The 17,997-nt window shown below is 47.0% G+C and overlaps 1 protein-coding gene across 2 annotated transcripts in view; it reads right to left on the minus strand.

Annotated features, from left to right (window-relative positions):
• Nucleotides 1–17,632, minus strand: part of PSTPIP2 (proline-serine-threonine phosphatase interacting protein 2) — a 65,328-nt gene extending 47,696 nt beyond the window's left edge. Inside the window, exon 1 of one of the 2 annotated variants that reach the window (XM_034643360.1) lies at nucleotides 17,348–17,632. In XM_034643360.1, coding sequence (XP_034499251.1) covers nucleotides 17,348–17,380 — 33 coding nt within the window. In that variant the 5' untranslated portion in view covers nucleotides 17,381–17,632. Of the gene's footprint in view, nucleotides 1–13,902; nucleotides 14,430–17,347 lie in introns of those variants that run through there. The other variant, XM_019798451.2, reaches the window with a different exon arrangement.
• Nucleotides 17,633–17,997: the final 365 nt, after the last annotated feature.

Raw genomic sequence — 17,997 nt, forward strand, 5'->3', positions numbered from 1 at the left:
AAATACAGGGGATAATCTCCAAATGTGCACCTCAGGATGATTAACTTCGGTTCTGAGGAATAAGACCAAATAATACATTTTTTATTCAGAAATTACTCATCCTTCATGTCTCGGTGATTCAGCCTTCCCTGACCCCTGAAATATGTGACTCTTGTTTTTCCTTGTTCCTAGTGACTCCATAAAATCTACAACAATTTGTGTTGTCTTTGAGGAGTTTTTTCCAAAGTTTTTATTTAGATTTAGTTAAGTTTGAATGTTAAGTTTATTTTTGGCTTCACCACTGCCATGTCACCGAGGCCAGCCCAAGTTCACTGTATTTTGGATTTTCCGAACTTTGGGTCCATGACTTTTGGGAATTACGTGTTCAAATTTCAGACTGACTCATGTCTTAAATGTCAGAATTCTACAAGAGATAGGAGGTATTTCTTCCAATACATGTTCTCCTAAGTCCATTGACTTTTTTCCTCAAATATACTGATTTCTTGGCCAGCCTGATCCAAGGAGAGCTTTGCATGAATTTTGAGCACAGAGGCTATTCAGGCATATTAGATGTAAAACGTGTCAAAATGACATTTGACTGAACTAGACCAAAAAATCTGATTCACTGAAGCCACATTTTAACTCAGGTGAGTTGAAAACTTGTGTCCATACAAACCTACACATGAATGTTTAGACTAGCTTTATTCTTAACTGCCCCAAATTGGAAGCAACCAAGCTGTCCTTCAGTAGGTGAATGGATACACAAATTGTAGTATACCCATACTAGGCCATATTATTCAGCAATAGGAGGAAATAAGGTATCCAGCCATGAAAAGACATGGGAGCATCTTAAATACATGTTGCTAAGTGAAAGAAACCAATCTGAAAAGGCTATGGTTCCAACTACATGACATTCCGGAAAAAGCAAAACTGAAGACAATAAACAGGTCAGTGGTTGTCAGAGGTTCAGAAGGAGGGAAAGAAGAATGAATAGGGGATTTTTCAGATCGGTGAAACTATTCTGTATGATACTATAATAGTGGATGTATGATGTTATGCATTAGCTAAAGCCCATAGAACACAGTGAACCTCAATATAAACTAAGGCCTTTAGCTAATAATAATGTATCCCTATTAGTGCAGCAAGAGTAACAAATGTACCACGCTAATGCAAGGTATTAATAGTGGGGCAAACTGGGGGCTGGGGGGAGTAATATGGGAAGTCTATACTTTTATTCAATTTTCCTGTAAACCTAAAACCACCCTAAATAATAAAACCTATTCGTTTTTAAATTTCTGGATACTACCCTCAGTAACATAGCATACTTTAGCTTTCTAGGTAATTACTAGAAACAAGACTTTGGTGACTTGATCATTTCAGCAAATGGGTTTTTGTCAAGCTGATCCTCAGGAATCTGGCCTGCTTCCTGCTGAAGCCATACTGATCTTTCTGTTCCTCAAACACACCAGGCCCTTTCCAGCCTCGCTGTTTTCTCTCCCCTTTCCCCAGCCCTCCGGAAGGCTGGCTGGACCTTACCCTTCACATCTCAGCTCAAATGTCATCTTTTCAGAGAAGCCCCCGGTGATCACTCTGCCCACCCCCCAAACACATGGAGGGACTATCTAATCACCCTATGTTGTAGGCGGAATAATGACCCTCCCCGAGGGTGATTTTTTTAAAATACTACTTTAAAGGGGGCCCCTGGCTGTCTCAGTCGGTGAAGCATGCAACTCTTGATGTTGGGGTTGTGGGTTTGAGCCCCATTTTGGGCGTGGAGATTATTTAAAAATAAAATCTTAAGGGGCACTGGGGTGGCTCAGTTTTCCTAAGGGAAAAGCTTCGGCCTTGGCACAAACAGGTGGCCAGGCTCCTTCCCATGGGCTGGTCATGTCCCTCTGAGTTTGGAACTTTTGGTTTTTTTGTTTTTAGGTAGGCTCCATGCTGGGCCCAACATGGGGCTTGAACTCATGACCCTGAGATCAAGACCTGAAACAAAATCAAGAGTCGGATGCTTATCTGACTGAGCCACCCAGGCACCCCTAGAACTTTTAGTCTATGATCTGAACAGCTGTACTTGTTCTCCTTTTAATACTTTTTTAAACCCTTTTAATTATTTTAAAAGTTATACTTATTTTATTGTAGAAAAATGGAAAAGCACAGCTAAGCAAAAAGAAAATAATTACGTTATTCATACCATGTGAAAAACAATGGTTAACATTTTGCTGCACAACCCCCAGATATTTTCCTATAGACGTGTGACTATGTCTTCATATTTTTTTTAAATACAAATGAGGAGGTCTTACTTTACAAATAGGTAGTAACTTTTTTTAACTTAATATAATATAAATACCTTTCCTGCTGCTTATTTTAAACCACAATTTTTAGGGATTAGGGACTATATTTCACTTGTTCTCACAATTCCTTAAATTTTTTAAAGTTATTGCACTCATCATTTTCCATCATTATCTCAATTTTAAAAATTAACTGCACAGGGGCACCTGGGTGGCACAGCGGTTAAGCGTCTGCCTTCAGCTCAGGGCGTGATCCCGGCGTTATGGGATCGAGCCCCACATCAGGCTCCTCCACTATGAGCCTGCTTCTTCCTCTCCCACTCCCCCTGCTTGTGTTCCCTCTCTCGCTGGCTGTCTCTATCTCTGTCAAATAAATAAATAAAATCTTTAAAAAAAATAAAATAAAATAAAAATTAACTGCACAAAAACCACCACAATGTTGGCGTACGAACACATTACTGACGGGTGCACCTCTTTAACACGACTGCACTCTATTTTATCATCTGAAACACAGAATGGCCCTAGTGCTAGGCTGACCAGATAGTATTGTCCTCATTGTAAAACAGAAAGCTCAAGCCCAGAGTGGTTAGCTGGGTGGCTTTGGGCAAGTCCCTCACTTCGTCTGAGGTAGAGTGAGGTGTAGACCCCAGATGGTATGTAGCCATGGCGGGAGGACTGCGGCTGCCCTTAGCTGCTGGCCTCTCCCTCCCCACTTCCTGTTCACACCCAGTCAACCACAATTCCACCCGAATAGCTGCAGCCTTGTACCCTCAGCCTCTCTTGGACCTCCTGGTCTTCCCAGGCTTCCAGCTTCCCCATCCACAGGACTCATTTCTTGGCCCTGGAGAGCAGACAGGCTTCCACCTTGCTGAGCCCTTGGGCCCTGGGGCCCTGCAGTTTGGTTTCTGCAGAAGGGGCCACGTGGCTCAACGGCAGGTGCCTTCATTGGCATCATGTTTGCTCCCTTTGACTCAGAGCCAAGGATACCTGGGAGGAACACCACGGTCTCTCATATACACTCTCCACCGACGTGACCCAGGAAAGGGCCATACCAGCTGGGTCAGCCAGGGAGAAGCCCGCTGGCCAAGATGGTAGCCCTGAGCAATGGCTGGTCAGAATGAAAGCCGACCACTCTTCTGGCAGGAATTCCACGGGAATCCTGATGAAACAGGTCAGGAGGGTGCTAACATAGGACAGGTGGATAAAGAAGGCTGAACTGGCGACAACCCAAAGGACTGGTCAACTTTCCAGATCTCCAGATCCAGCCGTTAGCAGAAATCCCAACAAAGGCCTAAGGAAATACTTTTTATTCCAGAGAGCTAAGGCCTTTTTGGACCCCTTGTTCAGGACCTGACTGTTGTGAGGTGGAGAAATCTTAGTGTCTGTGTTTGATAAAAAGGAATATATCCTCAGAGCAGATTCCAAGAGGTGGGGCAACCAAGGCCTGGAGCAATGAAGAACTGTTATTTCTAAGGTTTTCGGACATTTGTGGCCATTTATAACCTGCCACTTCAAGCAGCTATTCTTCAAACAGAAAAACTAGAGTTCAAACTGGAGTTGAATTAAATCAGCACGGCAGGGGCGCCTGGGTGGCACAGCGGTTAAGCGTCTGCCTTCGGCTCAGGGCGTGATCCCGGCGTTGTGGGATCGAGCCCCACATCAGGCTCGTCTGCTGGGAGCCTGCTTCTTCCTCTCCCACTCCCCCTGCTTGTGTTCCCTCTCTCGCTGGCTGTCTCTATCTCTGTCAAATAAATAAATAAAATCTTTAAAAAAAATAATAAATAAATAAATAAATAAATCAGCACGGCAAGACAAGAGTGGAGAGGAAAAACCACAGTGACTGTTTCCCCAGTGTTTCGGCTTTGCATCCATCACCCAGCACAATGAAGCCCAAAACCAGGATCTGGCCCCTCAGAGGGCATCAAACTATTAACTTTTCTCATTCAAGACAGGACCTGAAGGTAGGGGTGGAGTCTGGGTCCCCTACCCTAAGCTTATTCAAGTATTCCTTCCAGCCTCATGCCAAGCCTCACCCTCCCTTGAGTTGTTCTAGAAACACAGATTTCCCCATCTTATCACCTGCCCAGTGCTACCTTAGCATGCCACCCCATGGCACCCACCCAGCTGGACCTGCCCCATAATCCTACTCTGCTGGCCCACACCTTTTAGTGTGTTTGTCCCCTTGCAAGAGCACAGGCCCACTGAGGGCAGGGCTCATTCTCCTCCTGACTTGAGAGGTCCAAACAGGTCTCTGGCTTCTGCAAATGTTGGAACACTTGGGACTCATTCAGGAAGACAATTCAATATTGAGTAAAGCTTGAACCATAGAAAAGCTCAAAGAAAAATAACTGAATGTTTATCAAGTTTCCAGCATGGGGAGAAGTTTTTAAACTTTGGCATGTACTAGATGTAATCACAGAAGATTAGCTCAACACACTTGACTGTATACAGCGTTTGCAAAATGCATACACATTTTAAGTATAATTATCATTGTACAGATGAGGACGCTAAGCCTAGGAAAGTGGAGTAATTTGAAGAAGGGCACATCCCTCAGCTTAAAGGGAGCAGAGCTGGGATTGCAACCCAGGAATGTCCAACTCAGTAGCTCGAGTGCCTGAGGACTGCCCTTCACTACTGCACGCTGTAGTGACCGGATGCTAGAACACGTGAATTACATATAAAACACACGTATGTGTACACACACATGTAGATACAAGAATGTGCATCCAAATATTTGTAGTAAATGGCAAAGAATATCCTTAACATTTTTTAAAGCTCTTGTGGATTCATAAGTAAAGCACAAGGAAAGAAACAAAACCAAGTGTAAAAGAGGAAACAGAACAAGAAAATAAACAAATGTTCACTCTCCCTGGTGATAAAAACACAAATGTAAGTTTAATGAGGCACCTGTTTTTGCTTAGTAAATGGGCCATGAAGAAACCACACCAGCCATGTCGGATGCAGTAAAACTTCTCCCTCCAGATATCATTGGGAACACTGAGAATACAGCTGCCTTCTAGGAAATCACTTTATATATATGTCAAAAGTTTTTAAATGTCCTAACTGTAAATGAATGCTCTTTTCAGTCACTCAACAGACAGTCCTGTGAATCTGAGATAGAGAAACTGCGGGGCTCCATTTTTAGAAAGGGAGGCTGGTGATGGGTAGTAAGGAGGGCACATACTGCGTGGTGCACTGGGTGTTATATGCAAGTAATGAATCATGGAACATTACATCAAAATCTAGGGATGTACCGTATGGTGACTAACATAATATAATAAAAAATTATTATTAAAAAAAAAAAAGGAAAAAAAGAAAGGCTCCAGCTCTGCAGTTTCTCGCTAGGTCCTGTTTACTCACTTTCTATACTTCATCTTGCATCTGAATCAATCGAGGAGCTCTGTTCCCACTCTAAGCACGAGGCAGGAAAGTGAATCATTCTCTGACTCTCATTTAGGCCCCCAAACACCTGACAACATCTAAGCAGAACTGAATCCCAAACATGTTCCAGGACACCAGCTTCAAACAAACCTCAGCCGATGCTGACATCAATATTCCACCTTCAGTGACCGATGAAATAACACCTATTATTCACCTGAATAAGAGCTCGCCTTGAAGAGGACCCTACCCAGGATTCCTGAAGGAACACACACCCTGGATCCCATTCCAATATAAACCCATGACCCCAGGCAACAGAGAGACTCACTCTCCTTCCCTTTCCAAGTCTCCCAGACACTCCGTCTGTGATACGCTATTCAATAAACTCTGCTTTCATTTCCTCCTGGCTCGTGTTTGATTTCTTTTTGTTTTGTTTTTCTAAAGTTTATTTTTTTTCGTAATCTCTACACCCAGCATGGGGCTCAAACCCACAACCCTGAGATAAGAGTTGCATGCCCTTCTGACTGAGCCAGCCAGGCGCCCCTCGTGCTTGATTTCTATCCTGCACAAAGCCAATGACTGTCTCAGCTGCTCCTGGGTGACCCCCTCTGGATCATCGGGCCCAGCCTGCCTACAAAAATACATTATGTATGTACCAGGCATTAGACCAGGTACCGCTGGAGTAAGCAGGCAGGAGTGTGGGCCCTGACATATGGGTGGCCATGCTAGCTCTGGAATGACCACCTGGGGACTTCACGTGAGGTAGAAATAAACACTATTTAGGCTACTGTTGTTTGGGGTTTTCTGTTACTTATGACCGAACCTAATCTTATTTAGACAGAAGGTAAATGAGCTTTCACCAGCTGGTGTCTGGCTTCTTTTTTTTGTTTGTTTTTAAGATTTTATCTTATTTATTTATCAGAGAGAGGGAGCACAAGCAGGGGGAGCAACAGGCAGAGGGAGAAGCAGACTCCCCACTGAGCAAGGAGCCCAATGCAGGACTTGATCCCGGGACCCTGGGATCATGACCTGAGTTGAAGGCAGATGCTTAACCAGCTGAGCCACCCAGGCGCCCCTGGCTTCTTCATGGAATAGGAAGCAAGATCATCAAAACAGAGTGAGAAAATGGGAAGGAAGTGGAGGTCTGAGCAGTGTGGAAAGGTATGACATCATCACCATGGAAAGAGAGAGTGATCTCATCAGAGAAACAGTAAAATAGCTGGGCAGTGACAAGTTCTTCTGAGAGTCTCCAGAAACAGGTATCTAAAGAAGCCAAGTTTGAAATGCCCTAAATGAATGAAGATCTGCAGCACAACATTATTTCTTATAGAAAACTTCAGAAATTATATAGATGCCAAAGAGCAAGAGAATAGTTACGTCACTTATAGTATTTTTTTAAATGATTGTTAGGAAAAGTAGATAGCAATAGATAAAACTACTTATGATACTTTATTAAAGTATTTATATTTCATTATATGGAAGCAGTAAAATCAAAATAGTACATACACTATGATTACAATTACACGTGGAGGAAAAAATTGGGAAAGGTACCAAATGACTAACATTATATTTTTAATTTCCTTGACTTTGTTATGTTAATATTAAAAACGGTTATTTTTAAATAACATGTGAGACTCATCTCATTGAGTAGATAATAGTCTCGAAAAAGTGAGAAGTCTCATGTCTCTCTGGGACTCACAGCAGCTACCAAAGGGCTGCTACTGGGGACTTGGCAGATAGCTGCTGAGTTGAACTGCCTGAGACCGCGTGATGACTAGGGGAGAACACTCCTCTCTCTAACCAGTGTTGTGTTTTCTCTGTCGGTCGCAGGGACTCTCATCAGGTGGTCCGCACTTAGAGTGTGGGCCGTGCTCTGCATGTGGGTGCAGGGCCCCTCCCTGGGCATGGGGCTCCCAGCGGGGCCAGAGCCCATCCTTGACAATATCGTTCTCCCAAGCACAAGACGACCAGCCAGTCACCATAGAGCAGGCTCTTTAGAGTCCCAGAATGACACCTGCCCCTAACGGGACTTCGAAGACAGAGCGTTGGCTTGGATGAGTAGCCTCCGTTCACTGCCACGTATGTCTCGCTGCTTCTCCCTTTGTTCATTTGCTCACTCTGATAGTTGATGAGCATCTGCCACCTGCCAGGCACCGTGCTAGGTGTGGGGGATACACTGCTGAACAAGTCAGATGCACCTCATGGGGCCTACAGTCATGGGAGTTAGGCATTAAAAAGTTAAGTACAGTATTGGGGATTGTCTTACGGGCACAGGATGCCATAGGAACAGGCAAGCGGGGTCAAACTAATTGGCTAGTCAGAAACCATAATTCATCATTTGGCAACTGACCTACGAGTGCCGCAGTACAGTAGGTGAGCAAGAGAAGGTAAGTGATCGGTGCAGAGAGGCAGGCTGGTCTAGGTCTGGCAGAGCCGTGTAAGCCACGGTCCAGACTTTGAGACTCCAAGTGCCACGAGAGGCCACTGGAGGAATTCAAGCAGGGGAAGGATACGAACTCATTTATGTTTTAGGGAGCTCTCTCAGTGACACAGGATCTGGAAAACAGTGGCTCCAACAGAGAGCCCTGGAGGGAAGCCCAGGGTGACAGTTGTGCAGCAGGCCTGACTGAAACAGAGAACAGAGAGCTCCAAAAAAGGGGTCTCCAGAGGAGGATGGGGTGAAGAGCATTTTTAAAAACATCTGGAATGCTGGAGCATTTTTTTTAAAGTCTCTGATGAAAGTGAATAATTTGCAGAAATAGAAAAAACTCATCCTAAAATTCATATTGAATCTCAAAGGATCCTGAATAGCTAATACAATCTTGAAAAAGAAGAACAAAACCGGAGGACTCACACTTCTTGAATTCAAAACTTACTACAAACCCACAGTAATCAAAACAGTGTGGTAATGGCATAAAGACAGACCAGTGGGATAGAATAGAAAGCCCAGAAATAAACTGTTGCATACACAGTCAAATGACTTTTGACAAGGGTGCCAGGACCATTCAATGGGAAAAGGACGTTCTTTTAAACAAATGGTGCTGGGAAAACTGGATATCTACATGCAAAAGAAGGAAGTTGGACATTTACTTAACACCAAATACAAAAATTATCTCGATATGGACCAAAGACCTAAATGTAAGACCTAAAACAATAAAACTCTTTGAAGAAAACATAGGGCAAAAACTTCACAACACTGGGTTTGGGAATGACTTCTTGAGTATGACACCAAAGGTACAGGTAACAAAAGGAGAAACAGACAAATTGGACTTCCTGAATACTTAAAAATTGTGTGCATTAAAAGACACTAACAACAGAGTAAAAAGGCAACCTCAGAACGGTAGAAAATATTTGCAAATTATATATCTGATAAAGGGTTCATATCCAGAATACATACAGATAACTCTTAACAGCAAAAAAATAAACAATCTGATTCAAAAGTGGGCAGAGGACTTGAATAGACATTTCTCCAAAGATATACAAATGGCCAACAAACACACAAAAGCATGCTCAACTTTACTAACCACTAGGGAAAGGCAAAATGAAACTACACTACCATCTGGTACCCTTAGGATGGCTACTGTTAAAAAAAACAGAAAGCAACAAAGTGTTGATGAGGATGTGGAGAAACTGGAACCCTTCTACACTGCTGGTGGCAATGCAGCCACTGGCAGAAACAGATGGCAGCGCCTCAAAAAATTAAATATAGAGTTACTACATGATCTAGCAATTAAACTTCTGAGCACATTCCCAAAAGAACTGAAGGGAGGGTCTTGGAGAAATATATTTTTTAGAAGATTTTATGTGGGGTGCCTGGGTGGCACAGCAGTTAAGCATCTGCCTTCGGCTCAGGGCGTGATCCTGGCGTTACGGGATCGAGCCCCACATCAGGCTCTTCCGCTATGAGCCTGCTTCTTCCTCTCCCACTCCCCCTGCTTGTGTTCCCTCTCTCGCTGGCTGTCTCTATCTCTGTCAAATAAATAAATAAAATCTTTAAAAAAAAAAAAAAGAAGATTTTATGTATGTATGTATTTATTTATCTAAGAGAGAGAGAGCATGTGAGCAGCGGGCAGAGAGGGGCAGAGGGGCTGGGGCAGAGAGCGTCTCAAGTAGACTCTGTCCTCAGTGCAGAGCCTGACGCCAGGCTTGATTCCACAACCTTGAGATCACGACCTCAGGACCCAGGTGGAAACCAAGAGTCGGTCGCTTAGCTGACTGAGTCACCCAGGCTCCCAAGTCTTGAAGAAATATTTGTACACTTGTGTTCATGGCAGCATTATTCTCAACAGCTAAAATGTGGAAGCAACCCAAGTATCCATCTACAGATGAATAGATAAGCAATATGTGGTCTATACACACAAAGGAATATTATTCCACCTTAAAAAGTTCAGAGATTCTGACATATGTTACGACATGGATGAACCTTAAGGACATTATGTTAAGTGAAATAAGCCAGTCATAAAAAGACAAATACTGTACGAGTCCATGTATATGAGGTACTCAGAGCAGCCAAAATCATAGAGACAGAAATATGATAGTTGCCAGGGGCTGGGGTAAGGGAGAATGGGGCGTCACTGTTTGATGGGTATAGACTTCCGGTTCTACAGAGTGAAAAGAGGTATGAAGACGGATGGTGGGGATCATTGCACAACAATGCAAATGCATTTAATACCATGGAACTATACACTTAAAAAAGATTAAGATGGGGGCGCCTGGGTGGCACAGCGGTTAAGCGTCTGCCTTCGGCTCAGGGCGTGATCCCGGCGTTATGGGATCGAGCCCCACATCAGGCTCCTCTGCTATGAGCCTGCTTCTTCCTCTCCCACTCCCCCTGCTTGTGTTCCCTCTCTCACTGGCTGTCTCTATCTCTNTAAAAAAAAAAAAGAAAAAGATTAAGATGGCAAATTTTAAGTGATATGTATTTTGCCGCAGTACATAAAATATGGCATCAGATTAAAAAAAAAAAAAGAAAAGTAACACAACTAGTTAACCACGTGGAATTCGGTTGCATGGCCCCTGAATATTATGTATATATAAAGCGTGTGTAGGGGTGAAGGGCAGTGGGTGCCTCTTTTTCCATCAAGTAGGTGAGACTTCCATGTTCATTTCTTCACATTAAACATTTATTGAGCACATACTCTGTTCTCAGAACTGTCAAGCTCTAGGGACACAGAGGTGAATGAGATGGAAGGTGACCATAGCCCAGTAAGGAAAAGAGGCAAAGAAACAAGGAATGCAATACAGAGTGATAAGTATACTGCTAGAAACATGCAACGGACTTTCAGAAAATCTCCTAACCAAGACCTAGAGTAGAAGCAGAGGTCAGTGCAAAGTCCTGGGGATGGGGCCAAGCCCCTTGGGGTGTAGCAAGTAGTTTTCGGTGGCTGTGGTTCATAGTGTGAACTTTGTGGGTGTGAGGTAGGGGCCAGCCTTCTGCTGCCATTACAGCTTTTCTTGTTCTTTATTTTTTTCTCTCCCTGATAAAATATAGTTGTGAAAATGGTGATGTCATTGAGGCGGGTGGAACTTGAGGGTTTATAAAAGTACTTGAAACTGTAATCCACCCCCATAAACAGTAAGATGTGTAAAGAATGAACAGTTATCTGTGAAAAAAAATATTTAAGATCATTACGACCTTTTTTTATTTTAAGAATAGTGGGTAAATAGAGCATTTAAATACCTAAGAATACTCTTTGTTTTATTTTCAAAAATAGTTAGCTGTGACTATTTCCTTTTAGAAAAAAGAAGTCTTCAATTGGTTTCTAATCTATGAATGCAATCCCATGTGACCTGGTCAATGCTAATGAAACAGCCATATTTGAACAGTGAGTTTTGAGGCTAGATAATAGTTCCCAAGGATAGAAAATGACAAATATTATGGATTTGTGTCCTGGGGTTTAAGTTTGCCCTGTGCTGTCCTGAGCCTCCTTACACATAAAAATAGTACAGAGAGTTTAAGACAGGGGTATTAGGGCTCATTACAGAAAGTGATCCTGTTCTCAGGAAGAAAAAACCTCTATCAGATATGTTGAAACCTCCTATTGATGCTCGGCTAATCTTCAGCCCAAAATGCAACATAAGGTAGAGCTAATCCCAGAAAGTAGGTTTAAACAAACAAGCCACCAGTCTGCTGTGTCCTTGAGAAGTCTGATTTTCCTACTTTCCTCACACACATACTGTTTGGGAAACAGGAAGTCCCTGACTCTGAAGCCAGTGACAAAGCCCTTGTTGGGAGGTTGTAAGGTTCACGGCAGCTATGTGAACACTGGCATTGAAAATACCTAGTACGAGGGCTCCTGGGTGGTTCAGTCGGTTAAGCGTCTTCTTCAGCTCAGGTCACGATCCCAGAGTCCTGGGATCCAGTCCTGCATTGGCTCCTGCTCGGTAGGGAGTCTGCTTCTCCCTCTGCCTTTCCCCTTGGCTTGTGCTCTCTCTCTCTCTCAAATAAATAAATAAAATCTTTTTTTATTTGAGAGAGAAAGTGAGTGCAAGCAGAGGAGGGGCAGAAGGAGAAGCAGACTCCCTGCTGAGCAAGGAGCCTCAGGGCTCCATCCCAGGACCCCGGCTCCACAGGAGGGCAATGAGCAAGTTCAAACAGCCCCAGACTTCCCCTGGTCACTGCACAGGCAGAGCAGAGAGGCTCCACCAACTGCAGGTACAGGAGTTTGCAGGGGAGGGCCGGGATGGAAACTAGGAAGCTGGTCTGGACCAAGAGCCTTGAGAATCAGGAAGCCTGGTCAAAATAAGGATCTAGACAATGTGTAGAGGACAGGCTGGGCCTCACACCCAAGTGAGGAGCATGAGAATCTCCTGGGGTGTGGGAGGTCATCTACCTCTTCTGGAACACGTGCTACCATCCCCTGTGCATGTCCACATCTGGAAGACATTGTCTGATCACGCCAAAAACCGGGATGTGTCCTACTGTGTCCACCTGCTGCCCTGGGGTGCTAGAAACCACATCCATGGTCACTGTCCCAATCTGACAAGGTAGCATCAACGTTGACATGATAAATTACACGGCACCACTTCGCCACGCAGCCACAAATCAGGTATGCATAGGGAAGTGTGGGAAAGAAACAACACACCCGCATGCTTCACATCAGGCCAACTCAGTTAGGGACCATCTCGCTTCTAAAGAATGCCGACTATCCCTCTCAAACAGATCCACGGAAAGGTTTCTTCAAATAAGTATTTCCAGGTGCCTGGGTGGCTCAGTCGGTCAAGCATCTGCCTTCAGCTCAGGTCATGAACCCAGAGTCCCGGGGTGGAGCCCCATGTTGGGCTCCCTGCTTGGCAGGGAGTCTGCTTCTCCCTCTGCCCTTACCTCACTCATTCTCTCTCTCTCTCTGACAAATAAGTAAATAAAAATCTTTTTAAAAATTTTTTAAAAATATATATATGTAAATAAATATTTCCATGGGGGAATTTGAATAAGATTATATACAAAGAATGTGCTGATTCATACCTTTTCTGGAATATCTACTTAATTTGGCCATGGGCTTTTCTACTTCCATGGAACAGTCCTCTCTTGGGCCTGTGCCAGTCCTTTCCTGGTTGTATCCTTACATCTCTGCCTTTATTTGTCCGTCCCCTCTCTCCTCCCGCGTTCACAAAGGTATTCTTCAGGAGGGCTTTCTTGGGGACCTCATATCTTTTCATTCTTTCTCCTTGAGGGTCTGTCACCCACTGCCTTTGATTGTCACCTCTGTGCAGATGGTAATAATAGCTGACAAGACATGTTCACAATGTGCTGTGCCTGGCGCTGTACTCAACTCTGAGAGAGTAGACACTGTTAACGTCCCATTTTTATGGAAAAGAGGAAGAACTGAGGCTTGGTTGGTGGTGGGTGGGAGGAGGGAGGCTGACGTAACCTGCCACCTGCAGTCACATAGCTACTAAGGGGCACAACCGGATTCAAACCTGGCAACTCCACCTGAGAGCCGTCAAGGGTGACCGAAGCCTTTCTGGACTTCATGCAGCTCTCTGGATTCTGTCACCTGGATGTCCTTTGCCAGGGGCTAGGGCCATCTCCTCCAGACCAGCCCCTCAAACCCAGAATGCCAAGCACTGGTCTACTACCGTACCACCCTGAACATGCCCGTTCTCATCAGAATGTGGACCGCTAGACACCAGAGAATATTCACCGACATGTTCGCACTGGTTGTCGAAACACAAAAGTACTTTCAAATCCTGCTGCCTGGCACCCGCTCCCCTCCCCGGGACCCTCCCCCTCCCACGACCTCCCCACACTCACCAATCCTGGCATGGTGCTGGGGGCAAGGGCTGGGGTGGGGGCTTCAGGATGCGGCTGGCCTCGGTCCTCAGCATTGCTACCCCTGTGGTTAACTATTGTTAATATTACCTCCTCCTCCCTCTCTCCCCACACACCAGTTCCTCCTCCTGACTTCCTTATTTCTGGGGCCCTTACCTCATTCTCCAGTTCACATTACAGGGAGCCTCCTTTCCTCTCTAGTGCTCACCTTCAACTGGTTGCCTTGTCCTGGGGCTTTGACCTCCTCTGCCCTCTGCCAGTCCTCCCTGATCTCCTCCTTTCCTCTCCCTATGGCCTCCACGCTGGAACAGACCCCTACTCCTGGCCCAGCTTCCTTGGCCTCTGCTGGACTCTCCTTACCCCCATCCCTTCTTCCTTCATTAACTTGAGGCCAAAGCCTGCCCTCCCTACCTTGCTTCCTCATGGGAATGTACCTCCTAACCCTGCAAATGCCACCTCAATTAGAAATCCTCATATAGAGGGGAGCCTGGGTGGCTCAGTCAGTTAAGTGTCTGACTTCAGCTCAGGGCATAATCTCAGGGTCCTGGGATTGAGCCCCAGTTTGGGCTCCCCACTGGGAGCCTCTCCCACTACCTCCCTCTCCCACTACCCCTCCCCCTCCCCCTGCTCATGCTCTCTCTCTCGCTCTCAAATGAATAAATAAAATCTTTTAAAAAAAGAAATCCTTATACAGAAAAGGCATCTCATAAATATTTAATAAATTCAGTCAACTGATACCCACTTGTGTTTCCAAAATTTTCTACCGTATCCAATCATAACCTTCTTGCCCTTGAAACATGAAAGTTATTCCCCTCTGTGCTAACCATAGCCTTGCCTCCTCTACCCCCTGAATGGGTGGAGCATCACAGATGCTGCTGAGGTCTCCAGTAGGTTCCTTTCTGCCCCTTTGTCCCCAAGCCTGGATGGCTGCTCCATCTGCCTGTTCCTGAGCGTTCATACACAGGGCACCATGGCAGCACTGGGGTCTCAGGGGATGGTGACACCCACTGCCTACCCTCCCTGAGCTCCTGATTGGAGCTAGAGGAGAAAGACACTCACATGAAGAGCCAAATGATGACCCACCATCTACCTCTGGCAGTACTGAAGAAGCCATGCAGACAGCAGTGCTGGGACAGTCTTGCCGAGTGCCAGCCTCGTTAAGACATTCATGGAGCCTTTGGTCCATGCAGGGTCCTGCTCCACCATTTAACAGCCCTAGCAGTGTGGGAATGTTGCTTAACTTCTCTGCCACACAGTTTCCTCATCTGTAACATGATAGCAAGCAAGCTACTTCATAGGGTAGTTGCGAGGCCTAAATGAGTAGTGTGTATAAAGCCTTTAGAACAGTGTTAGTTGGGGCACCTGGGTGGCTCAGTCGGTTGGTGAAGCATCTGACTCTTGATTTCGGCTCAGGTCATGATCTCAGGGTCTTGAGACTCCCAGCTCAGCGTGGAGTCTGCTCGAGATTTTTTCCCTCTTCCCCTCCCCACAGGAGCACTCTCTCTCTTTCTTTCTCTCTCTCTCTCAAATAAATGTTAAAAAATAAATCTTTTTTTTTAAAGATTTTTTTAAAATTTATTTGACAGAGAGTGAGAGAGAGAGAAAGAACAAGCAGGAAGGGCAGGAGGCACAAGGAGAGGAAGAAGCAGATTCCACGCCGAGCAGGGAGCCAGGTGCGGGGCTCGATCCCGAGCCAAAAGCAGATGCCCAACCGACTGAGCCACCCAGGTGCCCCAATAAATCTTTTTTTAAATATTTTATTTATTTGTCAGAGAGACAGAGCACAAGCAGGGAGAGCGACTGGCAGAGCGGGTAGAGGTAGTAGCAGGCTCCCCACTGGGCAAGGAGCCCAATGTGGGGCTCGATCCTAGGATCCTGGGATCATGACCTGAGCTGAAGGCAGACACTTAACCGACTGAGCCACCCAGGTGTCCCTAAAAAATAAATCTAAAAAAAAAAAAAAAGAAAGAAAAAAAGAACGGTGTTAGTCACAGACCGTGAACAGTAAATCAACTATTATAGTTTCTATTATTTGACATAAAGTGTTACAGGAAATTAGAGATGAAAGATACCTTTGCAAAATCTCTCTCAGGATCTCAGATACCTTCTGAAAGTATAAGGCCAGAGGGGGAAAAGAGTATAAACGGAAAGTTCTCTCCCTCCTGACCTTCACCTCTAACTCCGAACTCAGACCTCCTTTCTGCCCCAGCCCCTACCCACTCCTGCAAGCAGGTGTCAGTGGCTGGGAACCCTCTGATGACGGAGGCTGCCGCTCTCACCCTGTCGAGGATCCTTCGGCTTTACAGACCCACTTACTCGGTCAACAGCTCTTAGCTGAGCACGCATCCTCCCACCAGCTCATTGGGGGACAGTAACCCTGAAGTCCCCACAGTACCTGCCCCAAGGTGCTCATGTGCTTGCAGTCCCCCAGTTCAAAACCAGAAACTGACAAATGCTGTGAAGGAACAGAACCTGGACACGTGAGCAAGCGATAGGGCCTATTGGGCACAATCAGGAAAGGCTTCCCTGAAGAGGTGACCATTGGGCTGAGATCTGAAAGCGGGGTGTCACACTGTGAGGCAGGGCAAAGGCGGGTCTCTCTGCCCTAATTTTTCCCACCATGACAATGCCTGCAATGGGACCTACAGGTGGGCAGAGCCCCAGGGGAACCTCAAAAACTTCAGAATACGGGGGCCTCACAAGGCAGGATCTAAACAGGGTCCGTGAGGGTACGGCACCAGGCTTCTCCACCCAGCAGCCCACGATGGGCACGGGATTGTGCCAGGCAGCTGTGAAGCCAAATGCAAGCAAGCAGGGGCCCAGGTAAGAGACTTGGAGGTGTGCTGACTTCCTGCTCCTGCTTTATGGCGATGAGGGCGGTTCCTCCGAATGAGGGGTTACAGACTCTTGAGGGGCACCCAGGGAGAGACAGGACTGGGGGAAGAGGACAGGACAGAAGAAACCGGGCAGGCGGACCCCGGATGCCGCCAGCAACTCTGCGCCGGGGAAAAGAGCCGGGGGGCTCCAGAAACAGGCGAAGCTTCTGCGAGAAAGCCCTCTGAGCTCTGCAGGGGAAAGGCGGGCGCTAACGGGGCTGGAACGTGTCCGCTGACCGGGAGAAGACGGTCCCGGGACTGGGCGGTGGGGTGGGGGGTACCTGCCGCTGTCAGCCGGCGAGGCTCACCCAGGTCCCCCCAGATCCGCGCCTGGCGCAGCCTCGGGGGCACCGGCGGCTCTCCCCGGACGGGCTGCTCCTCGCCTGGGTCTCGGGATCCTCGGCCGGGAGCTGGGGGCCCTGCGCCGCTGGGGCTCAGGGGCAGGGGGCCCGGGGACCGGACCCCGGGGACTCGCGAGCGCACGGCGGGCTGGGGGCCGGGCAGAGAGGGCACACGGCAGCGGGACAGGTCCCCGAGGGGCGCCGACTTACCCAGAAGTTCGCCTTGAACAGTGCGCCCGTCATGGCCGGCGCGCGTCGCTGGGGGCCGAGCGGAGCGGGCAGCTGGCAGGCGCCGGGTGACCCGACTGTGGCAGCCCGCGGTCCCGCAGCCCGTCTGGGGAGTCGCGCGGCCGCCGGGAGGCCGCCCCGGGTCCTAAACCACGCCCGACACCGCCAGCGCTGGGCGCACAGCTCCTCCCCGCCCGCCACCCCGAGTCCGGCGCCCGCGCCACGCCCACCTAAAGCTCCGCGACCTCTGTGACCCTGGAATTGCCCCCTCGCTCAGGAAGCCTTCAAGGGTTGCAAGAAACATGTCTACCGTCTTACCGAATTTGGCTCCCTTCCCGCCTACGTGCTCCCTCTTCTCCCGACCGAATTCCTCGCAGAGAAATCCGGTCTCAGCGGGGCGGTGGACGCAGCCCCGCCTGATCAGAGTGGTCGCGTGGACCAGGTGTCAGCTCCGCAAAGTTTGAAGACTGACAATGCCAGGGGACGCTTCAGCAAGTCCTGTGTACTACCCCAGACGCGTTCGCCACAGATCAGCCCCTGGGCGGGTTTTCATCTGAAAGCCAAGGAAAGGTCATTGATACTATTAGCCCTTGACTCTAGGTCCTTAGTGGGGTCCTTCGGAGGCCTCCAAG

The sequence above is a fragment of the Ailuropoda melanoleuca genome, chromosome 14 (genome assembly GCF_002007445.2).
Source record: "Ailuropoda melanoleuca isolate Jingjing chromosome 14, ASM200744v2, whole genome shotgun sequence".
Classification (NCBI taxonomy): Eukaryota; Metazoa; Chordata; class Mammalia; order Carnivora; family Ursidae; genus Ailuropoda; species Ailuropoda melanoleuca.